The sequence below is a fragment of the Medicago sativa genome, chromosome 3, assembly GCF_051527215.1.
Source record: "Medicago sativa cultivar Bolivia chromosome 3, Bolivia_mono, whole genome shotgun sequence".
NCBI classification, from domain to species: Eukaryota; Viridiplantae; Streptophyta; class Magnoliopsida; order Fabales; family Fabaceae; genus Medicago; species Medicago sativa.
The window spans coordinates 45,049,982-45,073,943 of record NC_140751.1 but is presented as its reverse complement, the minus strand read 5'-3'; the positions used below and the strand labels follow the sequence as shown (position 1 = coordinate 45,073,943).

At 31.7% G+C, this 23,962-nt stretch overlaps 2 protein-coding genes across 2 annotated transcripts in view; one reads left to right on the top strand and one right to left on the bottom strand.

The window, feature by feature from the left end:
* Positions 1-2,853: 2,853 nt before the first annotated feature.
* PSBP-1 (photosystem II subunit P-1) lies at positions 2,854-5,399 on the bottom strand. Its single transcript, XM_085751871.1, has 4 exons — positions 5,107-5,399; positions 4,187-4,419; positions 3,558-3,608; positions 2,854-3,204 (listed from the first exon to the last, which is right to left on the bottom strand). Exons 1-4 carry the CDS (start codon positions 5,345-5,347, stop codon positions 2,944-2,946), a joined length of 786 nt encoding a protein of 261 aa, XP_085607997.1. The 5' UTR covers positions 5,348-5,399; the 3' UTR covers positions 2,854-2,943.
* Positions 5,400-11,849: 6,450 nt separating this feature from the next.
* LOC146937664 (protein FAR1-RELATED SEQUENCE 5-like) overlaps positions 11,850-23,962 on the top strand; it is a 34,806-nt gene continuing 22,693 nt past the window's right edge. Inside the window, exons 1-2 of the mRNA XM_085749491.1 lie at positions 11,850-11,943; positions 12,240-13,743. Coding sequence (XP_085605617.1) covers positions 11,850-11,943; positions 12,240-13,743 — 1,598 coding nt within the window. The remainder of the gene's footprint in view (positions 11,944-12,239; positions 13,744-23,962) is intronic.

The following is a 23,962-nucleotide window of genomic DNA, read 5'->3' as shown; positions in this document are numbered from 1 at the left end:
GCTCCCGCATACGCAGGGTCCGGGAAGGGGTCCCATTATTTGGTGTATTGTATGCAGCCTGAGGTTGTTTCCAGGACTTGAACTCGTGACCTTCCAGTCATATGACAACAACTTTACCAGTTGCGCCAAGGATACCCCTCTTGAAACATCAATCCATTCATTATTGAAAATTTTAGCAAGATTATGATGCCCTTTATATCCTTCATGAGCACCCAAGATAGTGTTGAGATCATCCATAAATCATCAAAGGAGATCATAATTTTGATGTTCCTGTGTGATAAAATTTCAAAGCCTCATTCTAGAAATATAAGTAGTAGAAGCATAATAGCACCATAAGCAGTGCAATATCATTAAGACTCCAGGTAAAAGAAATATGTTGATCCGAAGTGCTAATAACAATATGATTAATTTGATTATCATAAATACCCCACCGGTTATGAAGTAAATCGTCTCTATTGTTGAAAGAGAATAACTTGTACTGCAAGTTAATGAGTAATTTAGCTCGATAATCGATGTGACTCATCCAGGGATCAACGATAAAGAAAACCCCAGGCTTGTGCAAATAGCATAACCTTTTGAAAGGTAATTTAGATGGGGAATTGGAAATACCCCTTATATTCCAATATATAATCTTCATCTAAGATTTTCATATCTTGTTGCACTTCTGCAAAAATGGAATTAATATCATCAACATTTTCAAAAACTAGATCAACATTAATATGCATTTGAGTTTCCTGCACAACCTGTGGTGATCTAACAAGCATCCCATTATCGGCTTCTTCATTAAAAAATTTCAATGTTACCAACCCTAATAAGAAATGATTCCATATTAAGTTGATTAAATTCCATGTCAAGCTCTTCCGTGTTGGTAACCCTAAAACATGAGATTCCCTATTATAGTTATTACCATCTTTGTTAGCCATAATGGGATTATTGACATCTTTGCATGTAACCTTTATGGAACTCTTTTTACTAGCTTTAGCATTTTTATCCTCGTTGTTATCTCTATAAATATTGGCTTTCTTGCACTCATGGATCGAATGCCTAACACTTTTGCTAACATTTCGAAAACTAGGGAGTTTTTCAGAATCAATGTCCACATAGAATGAGTATCCTGTTCTTTCAACTAACATTTTATCATGTAACTGTCCAGAAAGATCAACATCTACCAGAATTCTAGCTTGGTGATCAAAGCTTCGATAAAAATTAGACTTACTAGTATTGTTGTCGATGCATATAGGTGTCCACAATAGTCCTGAGCAATTCCAGATATGCAGATCCAGCCCTGTGAACTGGTTTGATGTTGCAAGTTAGGTTTAAAACCTCACTCTACATAAAGAGATTAAGATAACTGAGGTTAATGTTCCATGAGTGTCCTGATTGGATACTTCGAAGATCTTCCTCCGCAGAGAATGAAAGTTCATAAAAACCTTTACCTGGTGAGGTAATCCTCTATTTACTAATAGACTTCCACAAACATTGTAACATTGGTTAAATATTCCTTTTCAGGGATAGTGATAATGATTGTCATTTTAATGAAAATCATCAACTTGCAGAATAAGCTATAGAGCACAATCGCAGTGGTGTTATGGTACATTTGGAAGAAGAGAAATGAACAAATATCGAAGGACGATGCAAAACAAATTCAAACATCTGTTGAACAGGCACTTGATTTTCTTGACAACTGGGAGTTGCCAAACCAGAGGAAACAAACACATCATTTATCCTTTGGGAGATCGAATATAATAAAAAAGTATCAGTAAGTACAGAAACAAGCATTATTAGAAAGGTTCTAAAAGCAAATGAAATTGAACACTTAATTCACGTAAGAACACATTGAGATACATCAAGCCTTAATGATGTTGTAACATTACACAAGATGACAAGATCATAACAAGATGAAATGTTAACTCAGCAATGACTCCTTCAGCCTGTATAACCATCTCACGGGCAAGATAAAAGTTAAATTAAGAAAATAGTGTGTTGCGAACACATTAATCACGGTCAAATTTAAAATTCTCACAAGTCCTAAGGCCTCTGGTCTCTATAAATTCAAAAAGTTTCATATTTTCTATACATTAAAGCCTGTTGTCTGACTCAATGAACGATTCAAATCAGAAGCTCATAGGATGGAAGACTCGTCATGTTGAAAGCACATCCATCTACAATATCATCAAATTCACAAAATTAAATAAACAGAGGACAAAGATTACCCTAGAAATTCGGATTTGGAACTCTAGTAAAATTCGGCTTTTCTTGTAGTGATTGGAGAGTTAAGCTCATCTGTAAGCAAGAACTTCACGTTTTTCCTGCTAACTACTAAGTTTTTTTATTATAGTATTCATTGTATTGAGACTTTGATTTATGATGAATACTAATAAACCATTGTAACCATTTTATATTCAAACCTTCAACCCCTTATTTAAGGTATTACAATGTTTTTATTTTTGAGTTTTGTTTAACATGGATAAGTAAAATGATTTTGCACTTGCACAAATGTATGTTTTGCTATTGGATCAATTACTCACTTCATATCCCATTAAATTTAATGGTGGGTTTTATTGATCAAATGGTGGAACAATGGTGAAAATTAGCTTGTGCATGATGCGAAGAATTGTGTCATTTATTTACCATAGAATCAGCCGTATTTAAAAATAAAAATTAGCCTTATTTTTGTTGTTGATAAAATTTAGGATACCTTCAACCAAGAGCCCGAGTCAGGAGACATATCCTTTGAGATACTTTTATTTAATCATTTACGAGGTTGATTTCTTCCAATAAATGATTTTTCATATATAGTTTAAAATTCTCAATGGTTTGTTAACAGCTTAAAATTCTTAATTAGAGAGCATGTTTAAAAAGCCATTATGATTAAAACTCCAAGTGCTTAGTTAAGAATAAGATTTACATGCAAAATAACAACCCTTCACCAAAGTTCTTAATTTAGGCAACACTGAAAGAACTTGCAGTGTCCTCAACAAACTTTCTTGCTCCCTTAAACCACCTCTTGTCTCCAGCTTGAGCCTTGCAAATGTATAGCTTTCCATCATTTACAGTTGCTGTAATCAGCTGGTGCTTTCCACCTTCATCTCCATCAGCAGTCCTTGTCAAAACTGATATGTTGTAATACTGTTTCCCACCAATCACTGGTGCTGAACTCTCTAAGATGTTTGCCACAGCTACGGCATTTGTATCAAAACCACCCTGAGGAATTCAAGTTCAGAAATAGTTTAATGATGAGTTGTGCTAATAAGGGAAAGATGAATTGCAAATGCAGAAGTTACAATTTATGTAACACCAACAATTCGAATCGAAGGGGTGTTCGCTGTCCAGCATCTGTTAGTGTCTGACATTGACACCGACAAATGTGGTTACATTCAATCACTTTTATTTTCTTAAATTATTATTAGTGTCTATGTGAGTTCATATCTGGTGTCTATGAAAGTGCTTCGAAGATTACAAATGTCTTTCACACCAATATGCATCATCTTTTAAGGAAATCTGGCTTCACAGTACATTTCATAATGCAGGGTTGTTATAAATCATTAACAAATTACCTCTGAATCAGTTTGGCCAAAGAAGGCTTGTTTTCCAAGCAAATAGTCCACCTGCAAAGATCAAAACCAAATCTTAAATTTCAGCCAAGAACTTTTGTTATTGCCCTTAAAGTTCAAAGGCATTTTCATTTGAACTTTGAAAATTTCACTCAAAACCACTGAACATTCGTCGATTTTTATTGTAAGCATTCCTTCCTCGTACATTAAGTAGAAGAATTCTGATATTTAGTCCAAAAATCATTGAACCAAACTATTTTTCCAAATGGAATCCAAAGATAGCTCCTATTGGTGGTAATCTTATTTGAAGCCAACCAGTGACGAATTTAGAAATTTGAAGTTATAGAGGCAATACTTATAAACATAAAATTGCAGAGACAGTACAGACATGATTTAATATATTAGCTACATCAACAAATATTGTATGTTGAGGCAGATAATATGTAATAAAATATATGTTCATAAGGTGTCAGCTCAGTGGTAAAAAATTGTTCGTGTAACATTAAGCGAAGTGTTTAAATTGTTCCTGTAACATTAAATTCCCTCGAGAACGGTTGTAAAATATATATTATTGATTTTATCAAAATTTTAGTATAAGCAAAAAAGAAGAAAAAAGTTTAGATTCTTAAAACCTTAGATAGGAACTCCTCAGGTGAACCATAGTCGGTGATGTTCTTTTTGTCAGTTGTTTGGACAAGAACGGAAACATTGCTTGTTGCATCAAAATTATCCTCGTATCTAAGAACCTGACCAGGGAACTCTCTCTCTTTGCTTGGATTCCACTTTGCTGGAACCAACAGTTTGAATCCATCTCCATTGTATGGCAAAAAGTCTGTGTTTGTCTTTGCCTTTCCAAAGACATTGGCTGCAACGAAAATAATCAAACATAAATATTGCTTAATCTCAAAGTCACTTTTGGCACAATATCTAGATTTTTCACTCAAATTTCTTCAATCTTAAACTCTACCAAACCACTAGTTTTCATTTGATTTCTTCGAGAAATTTCACTTAACCAAAGTAAAATGTGATTAACATTTAGTTCAACAACCACAACTATTCTGATTATATTTTCAAAATCAACATGAGCATTTTCACAACAACAAATGAAAACATTTCATTTCAAACCAACATAACATGCATGAGCTATGATCATCATCATTTCAATCATAGAGTCTATTGAAATTAAATTCTCCGCAGTCACAGATTCAGGCAGTCTCAAATCTCCACCGTTCGATTAAATATTAAACAACTCATTCATATTCTAAGTAGTATTTTAAAGGAAATTATAATATAATATTAGAATATGTGCCGTCTAATCTTCATACAATGGTTGAAATCTTTTGACTGTATGAATAGTCTCAAGTCTCCCTCCGGTCACATTTATAAACAACTTTTGTTTTTTCAGATTCATTATATAACTGACGTATCTGGATTATAATAACTTTTGTCACATTTAATTAAAATTAGAATTAGAATACAATTTTCTAATCTTAGGTTCATAATTGATTTTGTCATTTAAAGATGAAAAAAAATAAGGTGTCAGCAAAAATACCAGCTTCTCCATAGGCAGCATCAGCAGGTGAAACCTTTGAGCCAACAGCAGCAGCACCAAGGAGTACAGAAAGTGCTAACCTACGAGAAACAACACTGACAGCAACATCCTCAACTTCTTGTTTCTGTGCCTTGCAAACAATATGGTTTGGTTTGTTGGTAACAATTTGGCGTTGAGACAAACTTCTAGATGGAGTTGTAAGAGCATATTGAGGGTGCAAGAAGCATTGTGTAGAGGCCATTTTGCTAGAGTCTAAGTATAGTTTATTTTTTCTTGTGAATATGAATGAGACTGAGAGTCGGGAGAGAGTGTGTGTGGACTTTGAATTACATTTAGATATGGTGCGTCAGATGTGGCATTGAACATGTGGTTGGTTTTGGATATTGGATTTGAAGTGGATGATTGGTAATATTTGATTGCATTTGTGATGTGGGATAAGGTTGTAAGGTTTGTGATTGGTTCCACGTGGAATATTGTACACTCATTTTGTTTCTGGTTTTTGTACTAGAGGACATTACCATTGTGTTCACAAGGATTTAATCATGTATGACTTGCTTGGGCACAAACATTTAGACACATTATTTAGGCACCCACACATAAAAGTAGATTTCATTTAATTGTTTAAAAAAGAAATACTATTTAATTATTTTTTCTCTTTACATTTTTTCAATGCTTAAATATGAAAATAGTCCTTGCAAATATCTGATATCTTGGTTTTAGTCCCTGTAAAAATATTTTTTTGGTTTTAGTCCATGAAAATATAAAAAATTTGGTTTTGGTCCTTGGTATTTTGTTTTAGTCCTTGTAAAATTGATTCTTATTGGATTTGGTCCTTGTAATACGTAGAATATTTGATTTTAGTCCCTCAAAATAGGACTAAGATGAATATTATAGGGACCAATTTCAATATGAAATGATTTTACAATGATTAAAACAAAATAGCAAGGACCAAAACCAAATATATATTTGCAGGGACTAAAACCAAAAAAATATTTTTATAGGGATTAAAACCAAAACACCAGATATTTGCATGATCAATTTCAAACTGACTGTGTTTGGATCTGGAGAAAGATAAAGGAAAGAGAGGTGAAGGGAAAGAAAGTTTGTGGAAAGATTGTCATTCCACAATTTGGCAGCAATTAAAAAAGAAGAGGAAAGAAAGTTTGAGGTGGGACCCACTCTCAAAAACTTTCCTCCCTTCTTTGGACGGAAAACACAAAGAAGCACCAACTTTTTGTAAAAAGTCAAAAATGCCCTCTATAATTTATTAATATTAATGTGTTCAACTTCAACAAGCATTGGTAAGCAAGCAAGTTATGATTTTGAAACATGCTCTTTTTTCTCTTGGCGTGATGTTTTGAAAAAAAAACATTGATAAAAAATTAACAAATGTTATATGTAAATTAATATTTATTAGTAAAATATGTTTAAATGTGTAGATAGTATAATTAATTTAAAACAAACACATTTAGCTAAAACATTTTAAGGTTAAAATTGTCATTTTGCAAATATACATATCTTTCTTTCCTCTAACAATCTATTCACTTTCTTTTATACCAAACAATCAAAACAATCATCTCACTTTCTTCTACCTTTCTTTCCTTATACTAGGGGTGTAAGTGGTTCGGACAAAACCAACGAAACCGAAAGTTCAAACCGAAGCAAACCGAAAAAATATCCGACATTGTTTGGTTCGGTTTGAAACCGATCCGAACCAATCAAAACCGATCTAGTTTAGTTTGGTTCATGGTTTTTCATTTCGAGATCCGTGAAACCGATGAACCAATCCGATGATAACCACACTCCTTATTTTACTAATATTATCCTACCTCACAAACTTATGGTTAGGCCCAAAATTAAACATAAAATATTTTTTAATTCATTCACTTTCTCTCATCTTTATCTCATCTCATCAGTCGGACTCTTTCGTTTCTACTAAAAAAGAAACCCTGGCCGTCAACCACACCATACCCATTGTTCATCGCCACCGGTCACCGCTGAAATCGTTCATCTCTTTGTTAATTTTATCATGTTTATGCCATTGATTTATACTCATGGCGACCATAATTTCATGATGCTTAAATTTCAGGATGTTTTAATTTCAGTTTCCATGGATTTGTTATTTTGACTATGTTTTAATTTTAGGATGTTCTTTTTGGAATTTATTGTGTTTGTTGATGAATGATGCATGTATGGATCATGAATGATTGAAATATTTGAGTTTGGTGAAGTTGTTTTTGAAGAATGATGGTTGAATGAATCTTGGATCATATGTGTGAAATATTGAGTAAGGTTAGTTATAAAAAGTTGTTTGAAAAATAGAGAACATGAAAAAACAAAATATGAAATACAATTATACAAAGTTCTATGAAATATTTTGTGAGAATATGAATTTTTTTAGGCTTAATTAATGATTTGGTCCCTTAAGTTATTTGTTGGTTACATTTTGGTCCCATAAGTTATTAACGTCACAATTTTGTCCCTTAAGTTACTTTTTGGTTTCGTTTTGGTCCCTTAACTATTAAAAGTTTCGTTTTGGTCCCTTAACTTATTTTTTGGTTTCGTTTTGGTCCCTTAACTTATTTTTTGGTTTCGTTTTGGTCCCTTAACTCTTCCTCCGTCAACCACTTTGGTCCTTTACGTTAGGATGAATGTATTAGAGTTAAGGGACCAAAACGAAACCAAAAAATAAGTTAAGGGACCAAAACGAAACTTTTAATAGTTAAGGGACCAAAACGAAACCAAAAAGTAAGTTAAGGGACCAAATTGTAACGTTAATAACTTAAGGGACCAAAACGAAACCAAAAAATAAGTTAAGGTACCAAAAGAGTAATTAAGCCATCTTTTTAATTGTATTTTTAAATAAACCGATCAACCAAACCAATCCAAACCGAACCAAACCGATTAGTTTGGCTCGGTTTCTTTTTTGAAAAACAGTGAACCGAACTAATCCAAACCGATGAAGATTTCATCGGTTCGGACATTTTTTTGACTGAAAACCAATCCAAACCGAACCGTTACACCTTTCACTTTCTTTCCTTTAACTTTCTTCTCCAAACCAAACATACCCCAAGTGTTTAAACTCTTGTGCCCAATTAAGTATTTTTCGTATGTACTGTTCTTTTATTTTATGTGTTCATGGCAAAAAAAAAATATTACTTATTAATTATTATATTTTAGCTCTCTCTGTTTTTCTTTTTTTTAGAACCAATCACCCATCAAGGTAAATTTTAACAGCCTTTTAAGTTTTTAAAATTAATACTTTATTTCTTTTTAGTTCGTACACAAGCACTTACCACGCTAAAAAAAAAAATACACAAGCAATTATAAATTGATATAGAGACCAATATTTTTAGCTAAATTACACCAGAGGTCCTTGTAGTTATTTAATTGTAACAAATTGATCCTTTAAGTTTTTTTACCACTTAGGTCATTTAAGTTGATTAATTGTAACAAGTTTGTCATTTAAGTATTTTTCGTACCACTTAGATCTTTTAAGTTATTTAATTGTAACTTTTAGGTCCTTAATAACTTACATTTTTAAGACCTGATCCTCCAAATTGTTACGGTTAAATAACTTAAAGGACCTAATTGGTATGAAAAAACGTAAAGGACCGACTTGTTACAAATAAATAACTTAAAAGAACTTAAGTGGTACAGAAAAAATACTTAAAGAACTAATTTGTTACAATAAAATAACTTAAAGGACCTTTTATAACGCTCATACTAAACGTATCTAGAAAGTTTAGCTTGTGCATTATCTTAGTATTGGATATATTAAAATTTACAACATAACAGCTTCAATGAATAAACACATCTATACAAATTCGTACGTTCAATACAACAATCTTGGAAATCCTATACATTTGTTTAGTAACCACTTGGATCCAAACAATAATCTTCGACTGGTACGAACATGTACTCGATGATGATCCATTAAGCTACCTGCATAACGTCCTTTGCTACATAATCTGCTGATCTGAAACAAATAAGGATTGGGATGAGACATAATGTCTCAGTGAGTTCTACCTAATCCTAGGCTATAGGTAACCTCGGGAGAAACCTAGTGTCACCACGTGTCTACACCACAACCAAACGGTTGATTATACATGTGTGAAAACCTACTTATCTAGACGATCGTGCATAACTAAGATCGCCATAAGTCTCTACATGACATAACCTATAAGTCTTGCCAAATGCCCTGCATACCATGGCGGTCAAGGGAACTAAGACCACTATGTCGGAAACCATCACTAGCATGGCTTAACATATCATGTACATGGCATATTCTGACTGGACGATCGGGGAAAACTAATATCGTCGACAGTGAGTTATCAAAACTTGTTGCAGAAGCATTTACCTATACATATCATAGCATAATCATAATCGTATCATATCATGGTTCATAATTATTCATTATGTTAGAGAGTTAGCTTGTAACAAACAACATTATCATGGTTCGTTTTATGGATTAATCCCGAGTGGAGTAACCCCGGAATTTAATCCCATGACATATCTGGTGAAATTCATATCTGAGGCTAACACCGGAACTCCTCTTAATGTCGTGCGGGCCTACCTTGCAGAGCGTATCCCGTCCCCCTAACGTGAATCTCTCGTATCCCCTTGGCGTGGATAACGGAAAGACACGACATGTTTATACTTATTAGTCTTGTTCATACATAAAGGACTTATACTTAATCTTACTTGAATGATTACCACGAGTTTGTAACCTCCTCGTATGGCGGTGAATCATTACATGCTTGGGCTCTTTCATTCTTGGACTAGACCTAATGTACTTAGACTACATGATAACATACTTGTTCTCGACGATCTATGTCGAGGCTCTATGGTTTTCCCATTCTTAGGGTTAACTTCTACCCGTACATAACTCATGTCATAAATCTCAAGTGCCATTCGTCGTTGAATTGTTAATGTTTCACCATGTATTTCCTTTTAATAAATTATAAGATGTAATGTATATTCGATATTTGAAGTTTGAGGGGTTTAAAATTAGAAAAGACTGCAAGAAAAGGCCTCGAACGACACTACTGGATCACAAGACAAGTTTAATACATGTTGTGATGTCAAGGCTCGCTTAAGCGAGCTCCAAGCAAGCAGCCAAGCGAGCGCACGCTTGCACCCACGCTTAAGCGAGTCTTCAAGCGAGCAAGATAGTCTCGACGTTTTGCACGCTTAAGCGAGTTGGGCTCGCTTCAAGCGAAGTTCATCAGTACTAGACCTGCAAAATCGTGTTTTTGGGCTAAAATCCTCAATTTCAAGTCTCTTAATGTAGACAATACAACCAGAACACATAAAAACAGTCAAAGATAGAATGCATGGCTATATTAACATGCTCTTGATGATTTATGGTACAAAGGGGTTTCTCTAAACCTAATTCATGACATAAACATAATCAAGATTTCTCACATAAGATTCACACAAACCCAAAGGTAAGGAAAGCTATCTAAGAACTCACGTGAGACATTCTGATTCCAATACAAGATTAAGCTCCATCTAGCCACATTGCTACAACCAAACCCTAGCTCATGCAATTTCCACATAAGAGAAAATCCTAGTTGAAGAGCTATTACAAGTCCTTCCTAGTTGTAAGCATCATAAATACTCCATCCTTTAGCCACAATCATGCTAGGAATAGAACTTTGAGAAGATTGAGTGAAGAGAGGGAGGAGGGTAGCTAGTCTAGAGAGAGAGAGAGAGAGAGAGAGCAAAATCTGAGTTTGTGAGCTTAGAGAGAGAAAGTATCAAGAATAATGAAATGTTTAGGACAAGTTTCACTTATACACCCCTCGCGTGCAATTATCGAAATACCCTTTGTCTTAATCGTACCCAACTTGATACTGCTGACTGAATCCGCGTGTAAACTACTAACGCTGCATCATAAACATCCCCCGTCATAAATGAATTCCAAGAACATTCGTCCTCTGACACATCCAACTGATAAAATTCCCATAACTGACGAGTGGGATATTACACCTCTGATGTAATTTAGCTAATATTTTTTGAGAGCAAATAAAGACGAATAAGGTAAGAGTGTTTCTTTTTCATTATTTTTTTTGTTAAAGAAAAATATGGTAAGAGAGTTTTTTTTCTTAAGAAAGCAAACTTAATTTAATTCATTAACAAATCATAAACTGGATGCATGTAAGTACATTAGCATAGAGGTGGGAGCTAGCATTATATGAGTATATCTTTGCTAATTTATGAGTGACTCCATTAGTTTTTCTCTGGCAAAACTCGACATGGAAGTTTTGAAAAAGTTTTTAAATAAGGTACAATTGAACTTTTGACCCCTCAAGTTTCTCAATTGTGTGATTTTGGCCCCTCTAGTTTTTTTGAGTTGTTTTGGTCCCTATGTTTACCCTCTTTCTGATTGCAAAGTCCCTCATTCATGTGTGGTGTGATTTATTTGACGTATATGATAAGAGTCCATCTTTGCTCCATTTATGTTTCCTCAATTTACCCCATTTCAAATCATAGATGTGTGACATGTGGAAAAAATAAAATCAATGGATGTGATTAAATGGGTTGAAAAAGCAATTCTTTAATGATGAAAAACACTACACTCGCTTCTGATACAAACCCTTCTTCTTCCTTTCTCAGATAGCTTTACATCTTCCTCCCCCATTATCATCGACACCACCTCTCCCTCCCCCCGCCCCGCCACCTCTCCCCCCCGCTCTCTCTCTCGCCGCTGCACCTCTCTCTTCGTCGCCTTCAGCATCATGAGCGAACCACACCATCCAGCTGCCAACACTAACCAACCCGATGTCTTCGTCTTCGACCATCCCAGCGTCGCCGCCATTGTTTTTGATCAATGTAATATAGCTCCATCTACTCTACTCTTCTTTTAGTTTGACGTCTCTGTTATTATTTGTTGTCTCTTTGTTACGTGATGTTGTCTTACGTGATATATATATATATATATATATATATATATATATAATCACCATCCTTTCCTAAAATGCTTTTTTAATAGTAATAGATAACTTTATGGTCAACAAATTCTTATACAGTCTACGTTCTTCAAGTATATCTGAGACATTGTTTCATGTAAGTTTATGCTTGCAATTGTCAGTTATGGTGGCCTTAATTGTAAATTTTGGTTTTTTCAGCTTGTGTCGATAAATTGCTGAACAACATTCATGAACAGAATGTGCAACGCGGACAAGGAAGTATTGCCAACAATGTACCTCACTTGGAAATGAAGTTTGATTCTCAAGCGGCGACTTATGAATTTTATAATGAGTACAGTAAAAGAATTGGATTTGGTACTCTTCGAGAATATGCAAATAAAAGCAGCGTAGATGGAGTTTTGACTTCAAGAAGATTCACATGCTACAAAGAGGGTGTACGAGGTGTTGATAAAAGACGTCAACCAAAAGGGGAGCCTAGAGCAGAAATTAGAACGAGATGTTCGGCGCGTATGGTTATTTCACTCGATCGGAAGATAAAGAAATATAAAGTAGTTGACTTTATAGTTGAACATAACCATCAAATTCAACATGAGCATGTTCATATGATTCGCTTTCATCGACGCATATCTGAGACACAAGCATCACAAATTGTCTTGGGAGATGAATATGGATCAAGACCAAAAGATTTGCAAGAATATATATCCAAGCAAGCTGGTGGAATAAAGACAGTTGGTTTTACAAAAAAAGACCTTACGAATTACCTTGAAACCAAAAGGAAGCAGTCACTAAAGTATGGTGAAGTTGGTGCATTGATGATGTATTTCAAAAAAGAAAGTGAAAATCCCTCGTTCTTTTATGACTTTCAAATGGATGTTGAAGAGCAAATAACAAATATATTTTGGGTGGATGCACAAATGATAAATGATTATGGGTATTTTGGTGATGTTATCACTTTTGACACCACATACAAGACAAATAAGGGTTATCGGTCGCTGGGAGTATTTGTTGGACTAAATAATCACATGCAAATAGTCATTTTTGGGGCAACATTGCTATATGACGAAACAATCCCGTCTTTCAAGTGGTTATTTGAAACATTTCTCAAGGCAATGGGTGGAAAAAAGCCGAAAACAATTATGACGGATCAAGATGTCGCGATGGCTAAGGCTATTTCTTTAGTTATACCAGAAACATTTCATGGATTGTGCACTTGGCATATAAGACATAACGATTTATGGCATGTGAACCACCTATATCAAAAGAGTTCACAATTCTGTTTGGATTTTGAAGCATGCATAAATCTACATGAAGATGGGGGTGAATTTTTGAATGCTTGGAATTGTTTACTTGTTGAGCATAATATATTGGAAGGGTCGTGGTTGCATACAATTTTTCAATTGAAGGAGAAATGGGCATGGACATATGTTCGAAAAACATTCACTGCAGGTATGAGATCTACTCAATTAAGTGAGAGCTTTAATACTGATTTGAAAAATCATTTGAAGTTTAATTTAAATTTGGCACAATTTTTTACACACTTTAAAAGAGTTGTTAATGGTAAACAAAACAATGAGTCAGAAGCTGAATATGAGTCAAAAAATAAGCTGCCTAGATTGAAAATGAAGAAGGCTCGTATGCTCATACAAGCTGCAAATGTTTACACTCCAAGAATATTTGAGGAGTTCCAAGAGGAGTTCCACCGGTAAGTAGTTTTTATCAATGTATTAAATTTTGTCAAACCATATTATTTATTTATATTTTCTTACATTATGCAGCAAGAAACTACAGTTCAAGCGACACAATCAAGTCAAGATGGCAATGGATCTCAACATCAAGCGACAACCCAAGAGTCATAACCAAGTCAAGTTGACACATACAATCACGTTTGATGGGTTGTTGGACTGTTTTTGTTCCTTCTGCTATGTCAGTGCCTTTGTGGACACTTATAGGTGTTTTTGTAAGTTTATAGGTGCTGATTTTAAGATTCATGGCCTTGCAACATGTTGCTAACAACTTTTACAGTTTTCGGCCAAGACCTTAATTCAAAACTTGAATCATTATATGACAAAGATATGTTGTTTATAATGATATTATAAATTCAATTCCTAAGCAATTATCAAAAATTGCGGTGTTTTTATTACTTATGAGTTAAAAGTGTTATCGGAACTGCAGTTCTTTTACAAATGTTTTACAATATTCACAGGCATGTGTAATAAATATTTTGTAACGTATTGCTTATGTGGTGATAGCCTAACATACTTGCTAATAGCTTATACAACCAACACCACGACTTCAGAATCCTCTGCAACATAAATTGAAGTATTCCAATTACGTCGACGTTACTAATGTTATAAGAAGTAAATCCTTATTGAAGAAACTATGCATTATATGCAAGCATGTGTAATATATATATATGGGGTTGCTAACTTACTCCCACCCAAAAACATGAAGGAGTAAGTTAGCAAGCCTACTCCCACTTGTATTTTACCAAAATACCACCTTTCACTATTTTAATTTACTTGAAATAAAGGATAGTTTTGTCAATTTCAATTTATTTATTTTAAAATTTATAAAACACACAATTGTTTCCTATTTTACAGCTGGCAGCAATGGTTGATTATGTGGTGAATAACGTTTTGTCTTTGTTACATCAAAGTGACTTTTTTTTTGTTGATAAATACTGACGTTTTTTTCACCAAATCCACTAATTTTTTTTTCCTCTCCATGTATGGTTTCTCATTGTGCTTAATACTTGAAAAGTTAACCTTGGTACGACATACCAGTCCAATCATAAAGACACCAATTTCAGTTTAGGTTGTTAAAAAAAATCAATTATTGGAAACACTTATTGTTAAATAAAAGACATTTGAATTTGTAAATAAAATAAAATAATTAAAGACGTCTGAGCAATTTGAAAATTACGTTCAGGCATAGAGATTGAAAATTACGTTCAGACATAGAGATACATAGAAAAATTAATCCCAAGGAATTAAAACATTGTTTCCACCACATTTAAAACAAAAAATATTTCCAACGAAAGAAAAATACAATGTTTTATTTTTATTTTTGAACAAAAGAGACAATGTTTTATGTTTCCACCACGTTTAAAAAAAGATAATGTTTCCAACAAAAAGCAAATTACAATACTAGCCATAACTTAAAGTGGTGTTTATTAGAGATAATGGAGTTTTTAGTAAAATACAAGTGGGAGTAGGGTTGCTAACTTACTCCTTCATGTTTTTAGGTGGAAGTAAGTTAGCAGCCCCCTTTATATATATATATATATATATATATATATATATATATTCTGTGACTTATTGTTTATATATTGAATTGTTAATGGCTTATATGGTGATGTATATATTTTGTGTAATATATATATATATATATATATATATATATATATATATATATATATTAATTATGTGACTTAATGTTTCTAACAATATCTTCACCACAATGAAATGATGCGCAAATATGTAGACATGTTTAGAACTCAAGTCCTACGCAGTTATCAGAAATTGCGGTGTTTTAATTACTTATGAGTTAAGGGAGTTATCGGAACTGCAGTTCTTTTAATTACTTATAAGTTGATAGCCTAATAAACTTGCTAATAGCTTTAAACAACCAATGTCGCGACTTCAAAAGCCTCCGCAACATAATATTTGCTGCTATATTTTGTAATATGATAATCTATTGTTTATGGTTTATTGTTTATGCTTTACATATACAATACTAGTATAGTGACCCGTGCCAAGCACGGGAAATAAAAAACTTTTTTTGATCAAATATATAGATTTTATATTATGTTATCTTAGAGTTATAAGTGTGGTTATAATTTAAATTTGATATGTAAAAAAATATCATCTTAATTTTGTTAATTTTGTATATATTTTAAAATATCTAAACATTACACATAACGATTAAAGTATTTGGATTTATACTTATACTAATTATTTGTAGTATAAGATGTACTCATTGTTAAACTTAGCATATATAATATTTTTGCAAAAATACGTCGACGTACTGTATATTATTATTTGTTGACATAATGTATTTTATTAATCATAAAAACTAAAAAAAATTGTATTTTTTTATATAATAGTCAGTGTCAGATGTATACACCTAGTCTGTGAATGCAAACGTTAAATTTTTTAGGGGTGTGTATAAATATAGTTTGGGCTACAGAAACGCCGATTGTTATTTGTTTTTATTTTTTACAAAATCAATGGTCTAATGTAAATATTGTATTTTAGAGTAACAATGATGTAAAAAAAAGTTCTGCATATTGTTATACCTGAAAAGTGCATCAATTAAAAGTCAATAGCAGGAGGATCTGCTTATATAGAAATTGCATGTCTTGTAATGACCAGCACGTCTTACAAAGAAATTAAAAAAAAAATACTTCCAAACAATACGCAACTTTAGTTTTCTAAATTATACCAACAACAATTCTAAAACATAACCAATGATCATACTTTTTGAAAAACTTCACGATACACAACATTTGTGGTCTCCTTGCAAACATTATTATCTTCATCCAAGATGAGCAGCTTCAAACCTTTTCTAGAAGTAACTCGAGAGACAGCGACATAAAGTTGTCCATGCGTGAACACGGCCTTAAGAAGATAAACTCCCAATCGAGATAAAGATTGACCCTGACTTTTATTTATTGTCATTGCAAAACAAAGCGTGAATGGAAATTGCCTGCGCCTGAATTTGAAGGGTTGTCATGGATCACTCGGAATAAGATTCATCTTGGGAATGAATACCCTGGTACCTGCCCTTTTTTTTGTAATTACGGTAGCAGCTATCGTGCTCCTCCCTAGATGTGTAACTGTCAGCCTCGTACCATTACACAGTCCATTGGCCTAATCGATGTTTCTCATCAGCATAACTGGACATCCCACCCTTAGTTTCAACCGGTGATTTGGAATTCCAGAGCTCTTAATACCATTAAGAAATTCCGTTGTGAACCACTCGCTTTGGACATCAGAATTTTCACTCAATCGACAAACAGAATCATAGCTTAAATACTCTTTCTCTTCACCTGGAATCAGTGACATCTTATATTCGTTAACATGCTCAACTGAATCAAGCGCTGGTGCGAGTATTCCCCTTTCTTGGAAAAATAGCGGGTCACCAAGATTATCATTCAAATCGGGATACACAAAGTCTATAAGTGACGTCAACGGATTTGTTGTGTCCGATATGAGCAAATCTTCAAGAATTTCTACCTTCATTTCACCATTCTCATCCGAAGCATCGTTGCCGTCTCCAATTGAGAGTATCCACTTGTCAAAATTACCAATTTCTTCCTGCTCTGCAGGTAAAGCTGTCAAATGGGCCGGCCCGGCCCAGCCCGCCTTGGCCCAGTGGACCAGCTCATATAAATGGGTCTGAGTGGGTCGGCCCACTTGATTCATGGGATACTAAAGTTGAGGCCAGCCCAATTAGTAGTGGGCTACACGGCCCGATGTGCCAGCCCGTCCCATATTTTAAAATGTATTATTTTATTTTTTTCGAAAAAAATCGACGGAATGAACAATAAAGCTACATATCACATATTTTTTCTAATAGAAACATATTACATAAATTATTATACATGAAATAAATCACATGTCTTCGTAAACTTAGTTAAATTATATATAAAACGTCTATTAAATCAACATCCATAAGCATAAAAAGCACAAAAGAATCGATGCAAAAGTAGAGTATTTATCATAACTCACAAAATGAACGTTGAAGACAACAAAATTCAACATTACATAATAAAATAATTCAGTCTTACCTAATAAAACTATTTATAAACTATTTATTTTTTTAAAAGGGCCGACCCCGCAAGCCCGATGGCCAGCCCAGGCTGGCCCATCTAAAATGCAGGCCCGATGGGCTGGCCCAAAAAGATAGGGTCGTTTTTTTCATAACTTTTTTACTGCCCGACCCACACTAAAATAAAGGGCCGAAGGTCCAGCCCGGTGGGCCTGACCCATCTTGACAGCTCTACCGAAGATGCACCCAATCTCATATTAACAGTAAGCCTCAACACATTACAATAAGCTCATATCTTTGATTAATTGATTAAAATACAATCTCATATGTAATAAGACTCCCTTTTATTTTCCTAAAGTAAGATTAAAAGACAACAAAAAAATCTAGGATGGATTTACCCTATGCATTCATGCCTTCAAAACTTATCAAACACTCCTTATACATGCCCATTTAGATCCCCTTCTAGGAATTTTTCTTTTCTTCTTATGGAATATCTTGAATTAAGCCTTTCAAATCCTTCCAAAATTTGGCTTTATGACATTCTTCCAACCCTACCTAAGATGCGTAAACACTAATAACATTAAAGTTGTCTTATTTCCTTTCAAGAAAAAAATTTAAAGATGTCTAATTCAGCTACAAATTTGTGGGATACAATCCAATCTCCTATCCTCTTTACATCCACAATATCCTTTTTCCATTAGTTATCCACAAAATGCCTACACCATTTATCGATCAAACTTTTTCAGTGTAACAATGCTTAAATCTTGAGCTATGTAATTCTTTCGCCTTTTCACCCACCCACTTAGATTCTTGTTGGCACAAAATTAATATTCCTCCTAGTCATAGCGTCAGCTATTCCCATATATTTTCAAGTAAGGGTGCCTTTATTCCATGTTCTAAAATGGGTCCTACTCTCGTGAACTAACTTCTTTACTCACACTCGTTCACAAAGATGTTGAGACCCTTGCTTATTTTTTACTGCATCCAGGCGGCGATGCATCGACCCTTGCTCATTTAACATTGTACTTGAGTTATATAACGCGTTTCTTCTAAGCACTGACCTAGTATTCACGGTATTAATACTTGGTTTATGTCATAGAGATTCAAAAGGTTTCAATTATATTCAAGTTTTCCAATTTTAAACAGTAGAATCTAGTCCAAGTCTTGAAGTAATTTTTATAATTTAGAATGTCATTTAATTATATATATTTAAGAATTTTTTTTTTAAAAATTATGTGTAATTATTTGTTGATCCAACCTAACGAAACTTTATTGCATCAGGTAATAGATTACAATGAAAACCGACCCATCCTGTGAACACCTGTAGTTGTGTATGCAAAACCATGTATAACAACACCAAGTATTTATAATCACAAATGGTTTGACCAAATTTTTTAAACTTGCAATTCTACGGTTATCTTGTAGACATCTTTCACATGTAAGTTTATTTTTAGGAAAAATTTGGTGTGACTATAGTCACACCAAACCATATGGTGCATCCGCCCATGGCCACACACTCATAAGAATGAGATAAAATATCACAAAAAAATAATTAAAATCAACAAATAATGTATTAAAGTAATACATTTGTAAATGTTTGGTCTAGTGGTAAAAAGATAGATCTTGAAAAATATTTATGAAAAAATCTCCAAAGATTCGAACCCATGACATATTGGTTATTTTCAAAGCATTTTGACCACCAAGCCACTTACTGTTTTTGTAAAAGATAGATCTTGGAATCAACAAATTATATCAACATGTGATAAAGTGAAATGGACTGGTTTTCCCTTTTTATTTTAATAATACTCATTATTTTAATCTTATAATGTATAATTATAATTATAAAAAATTGAATTTTTTATTTATTATTATACTTATAATTATTAAAATTTGATGGTAAAGAGAATGTCTCATTAATTTTTTTATATATATTATAATGAGATGACTTATTTCGAAAACTTCATTACTCATTATGGAGACTACGCATTAAAATTAATATTTATTGAAAATATTACAATTTGATAATTTGTTTAGAAAGTTTGTATCACAATAATATCATTTAAATTGCGTCTGATTCTCTTAGATATTTGCCTTCCTTCATAAGTTTCTTTTAATATGAAATAAAAAATATATAACCTTAATTTTTAAAATCTTAACAAAATAAAAAAATAACAAATTATTTTAACCATGTACTGTAGATAAAAAATGATTTAAATTTTCGAAAAATCAATGTATTTTTATTTATACTTGTTCAACAGATAAAATATTAATTTATTGGTACAATTATTAAAGTAGATGAATGTTATTTAAATTTATTTATTAAAAATAAGATTAAAACAATTATATTTAAAAAAATCAATTTTCATTTTTAATTATAATTTTTAATTATTAATACATACATAATGACAAAAAAAAACCTTAGAATAGTAAAATTATTTTTAATGCATACATCATGACCAAATAAAAAAGGGTCTTGCTAACTTGTGCCCTAAGGACACAAGATAAGAAAATAAATGTAGAAATTTAGCTTTGGAAATTGTGCATTCATAACCTTAAAAATCAAAAACTTGTCTTTTCAATACAATATCTAATGTTTAATTCTATTTTAAGATCTTTATCTTGTGCCTTAAGAGCACAAGTTAGCATTTCCCAATAAAAAGTATCATAAAAAAATAACCGTCACAAATGTCAAATGCATGAGAATGCTTGGTTTGATCCATGGTGCAACATGTCAAGAGTAGGCTTTGAAGAACTTTGTTTTCATATATACATTTGAGAAAAACTCTCTAATATATATAATATAGACAATAGAGGTCTATGTTTTTTTTTGCTGATAACCATCTAAAAATCTCGGTTTTAAAAAAGTATTATCTTTTATTTTATTTTATTTTATTTTATTTTATTTTATTTAGTCAAATTAAAATATTAACATTGTATTTATAATATACAAAACACTTCAAGCATACACATTAAAAGTCTTGGCCAATGTAATGTCTATTGAATGATGGATATTTCCTCATTAAATGTCCATTAAAACAATAGTTCCTTTAAAATTTTCCTACTTGAAAAAAAAAATTGAACTAATAAAAAAATATTAATGTGAAATATATACCTAGAATGGTACATATATCATTTAATTTAGGATATATATTATAAAAAATACCTTGAAGGGTAAATATTTTGAATCGTAGGATAATCTGTCTATGATATAAAATGGTGAGGTTTATTTGGTTCTTATAACAAACAACATATGTCTATGTTTTTTTGTCGATAATAAATTTAATTTTGGTTTTTTTAAAAAAATATATCATCTTCTATTTTATTTAATAAAATTAAAATATTAATGTATGAAAATATATGTAACACTTCAAGCAAATTAAAATTATTGGTCAATGATAATGTCTATTGAATGGGAAATATTTACTCATTAACTGTTTCCTTGGAAAAAATATTACCTTTAAAGTTGTGGTTAACAATAATCCAATAACTGTGCTTTAATTTTTTTTTAAGAAATTGTGCTCTAACTTAAAATGCAAAGTTAAATAGGTATATTTTAATTTCTAAATGGATAGCACGCCATGAAAAAAAATGGGCATTTAACGTGTACCATATATCCTAAATGGATTATCAATATCATTGTGAATAAAACGGTTCGACATAAATGAATATCCCATTTTAATTCAACATAAAATGATTCAACATAAACTGTTCAATAATTTTTTTGACAAAAAACAGGTCAATAATTTTTTTTGAAGGATAGTATTTTAGTTTGTTTAATTTTAATGATAGTATTTTACTCCTATCAATGAAGATTATTACGATCAGATGAGACAAAATGATATGAAAAAAAAACATTCATGGTAATTTTGATTATAGATGGAACAATTTTCAATTTTAACGTCAAATATTAGTAAAAAACTAAAATTGAAAATCATAAAAAAAATCTAAAATTCAACAAAAAACTGATCAAATCACCAATAACGTAAACTATTAAAAAATTGAAAAATTAAAAATCAAAATTGCAAGCCAATCTTTTAATTCATTAAAAATCATTTCTAAAGATTAAGTTTGTCTCTGTTCATTTCCCACACAAAGTCATAGGGCAAAGGATTTAAACCATGATGTTCCATGTCTCTTAAGTAGAAGATCTATAATTGTATTTTGGTGCTCATTAATTTTGTTGAATAACAAATTAAAAAGAAGCAAATAACAAATTTCTATAATATTCAATAAGATCTTATAAATATTAGAATATTAAGACAAAAATCATAATAAACATAAGACAGTTCTTATAACATTTTTTCGTAGATGCACATCAAAGTTGAAAGTACGACATAATCAATAATCTATAGAAACGCTACTATTTGAAGTGTAATATCATTTACAACATAAATTGTATCTCTTAAACTAATTAGATGAATAATTGTACAAATCATCGCTTAAAAACCTAATAAAATACATCCATTCTAATTAAAGTGTTTAATGAAATTTCTTCAAGTTCACTCCATCTACTGATTCTTTTATCATATTCGTTGTTTGAGATCCACTTCTACAACAACTAAATAGACAAAGAAAAGCATAGAGAAGTTTGTTTAATTGTTGTACCTGTGAAAAAATATTAAAAATTGAATCGGTCTTAAGAATTATATCTAAGAAAAAAAAACTTGAGAATAAGAAGTAAAAATGAATAAATTAAAAGAATGATCTCGATAAAATTTTCAAAATTTCAGCATGAATATCAAAATTGAGTGAAAATGTTGAAACCAAAAAACACATTTTATAGCAGTGATGTGGAAATTGTGAGTTATAACTCAGAATGGTGTGAAATGTGGGAGCAGGTATGCTCCATTTACCATAAGCTCAATTTAATCCATTTAGTGTATTGGGTGAAAGACATGTGGTAAAAAAAAATCCAATGGTTGATATTTAAAAATAAATAAAACATGTTTTTTTTAATAAAAGAATAAATTAAAAGTGGGCCTTTGGCCCTCTTTTCAGAAGGATCAATAAAAAATTAGTTAAAACAAAAACAAAGATGAAATGCGCGCAACACACATAAATGATAAAATAAAAAACTCATCATAGCCAAACATTCAATCATTCTGTTTCTTAATGTGATTCTTCGACTTGTGCTTGGTGGATGCACCATCCTAGTCGATATGCTTCTTAATCAAATCAATAAAATTAAGATAAAAAATGACAAACATAGTTATATTTTTGTGATCGATAACTTCGATCTTGATCATGAACCCAAATAGATTAAATATTGCTTATACAAAATTAATCAAGAAGAATAAACAACAACAAAAAAATCTAAAGAATTGAAAACAGTGTGGTGGGAGGGTGTGGTGTGCAATATTGCTGGTCCGACATTCTAATTTATAGACATTTTTTTATCAGGTACTGTCGTCTTTTCCCATATTCTATAACAAAAGTCTGTAGCTCATAAATATAAATGCTCAATAATCATGTGACGTGTTAGCCTACAATCATGGTAATATTTTGGTCAAATATCATTTTACATTAAAACGCATATCAATGTCATTTACTCCCTAAAAAAAAAATCAATGTCATTTACATACAATTATGAATTTACATCCAATTAAGATTAAATCCGTAATGAAATAATATTATTGAAAAATGTTTGTTAAATAAAAAGACCATTAAATACAACTTAAAAATGTTTGTTAAAAATAATCAATTGAAATAATGGTTTTGATATGTTTAGGACCAAAATTCTGTTTTTTTTTCTGTCCAAAAAAAAGTTTGTTAAATACAAATCAATTGAAATAATGGTTTTGATATGTTTATGATTTTCTTTGACTAATACAATCAGCTTCAATTCCGCTTTTTTTTTCTGTCCTAAAATAAAAATTGAACAACTTAATGATATTTCTTAAAAAAATAGAACAGTTTAATGAAATAATATTTGTTTTATTACTATTAGTTTTTTAGATTTTATACTTTTCGATAAATTATAAATTTGATAATCTTTTTAATGGGTTAAATAATATATGCAATTTTTTCTGCATATTCAAATACATATGCAATTGAAATATGATATTATATAAAAAATCTTGTTAAAATTTCATTCTTTAATATCAATTATAAAATATATTATAATTGAAAATATCATATTATATGAAACA

Coding starts and splice junctions, on each gene's coding strand:
- PSBP-1 (XM_085751871.1), bottom strand. CDS start 5,347: ATGGCCTCTACACAATGCTTCTTGCACCCTCAATATGCTCTTACAACT. Junction 4,420..5,106: donor TGCTGCCTATGGAGAAGCTG/GTATTTTTGCTG, acceptor TTTTCGTTGCAG/CCAATGTCTTTGGAAAGGCA. Junction 3,205..3,557: donor TTGGCCAAACTGATTCAGAG/GTAATTTGTTAA, acceptor TGAATTCCTCAG/GGTGGTTTTGATACAAATGC.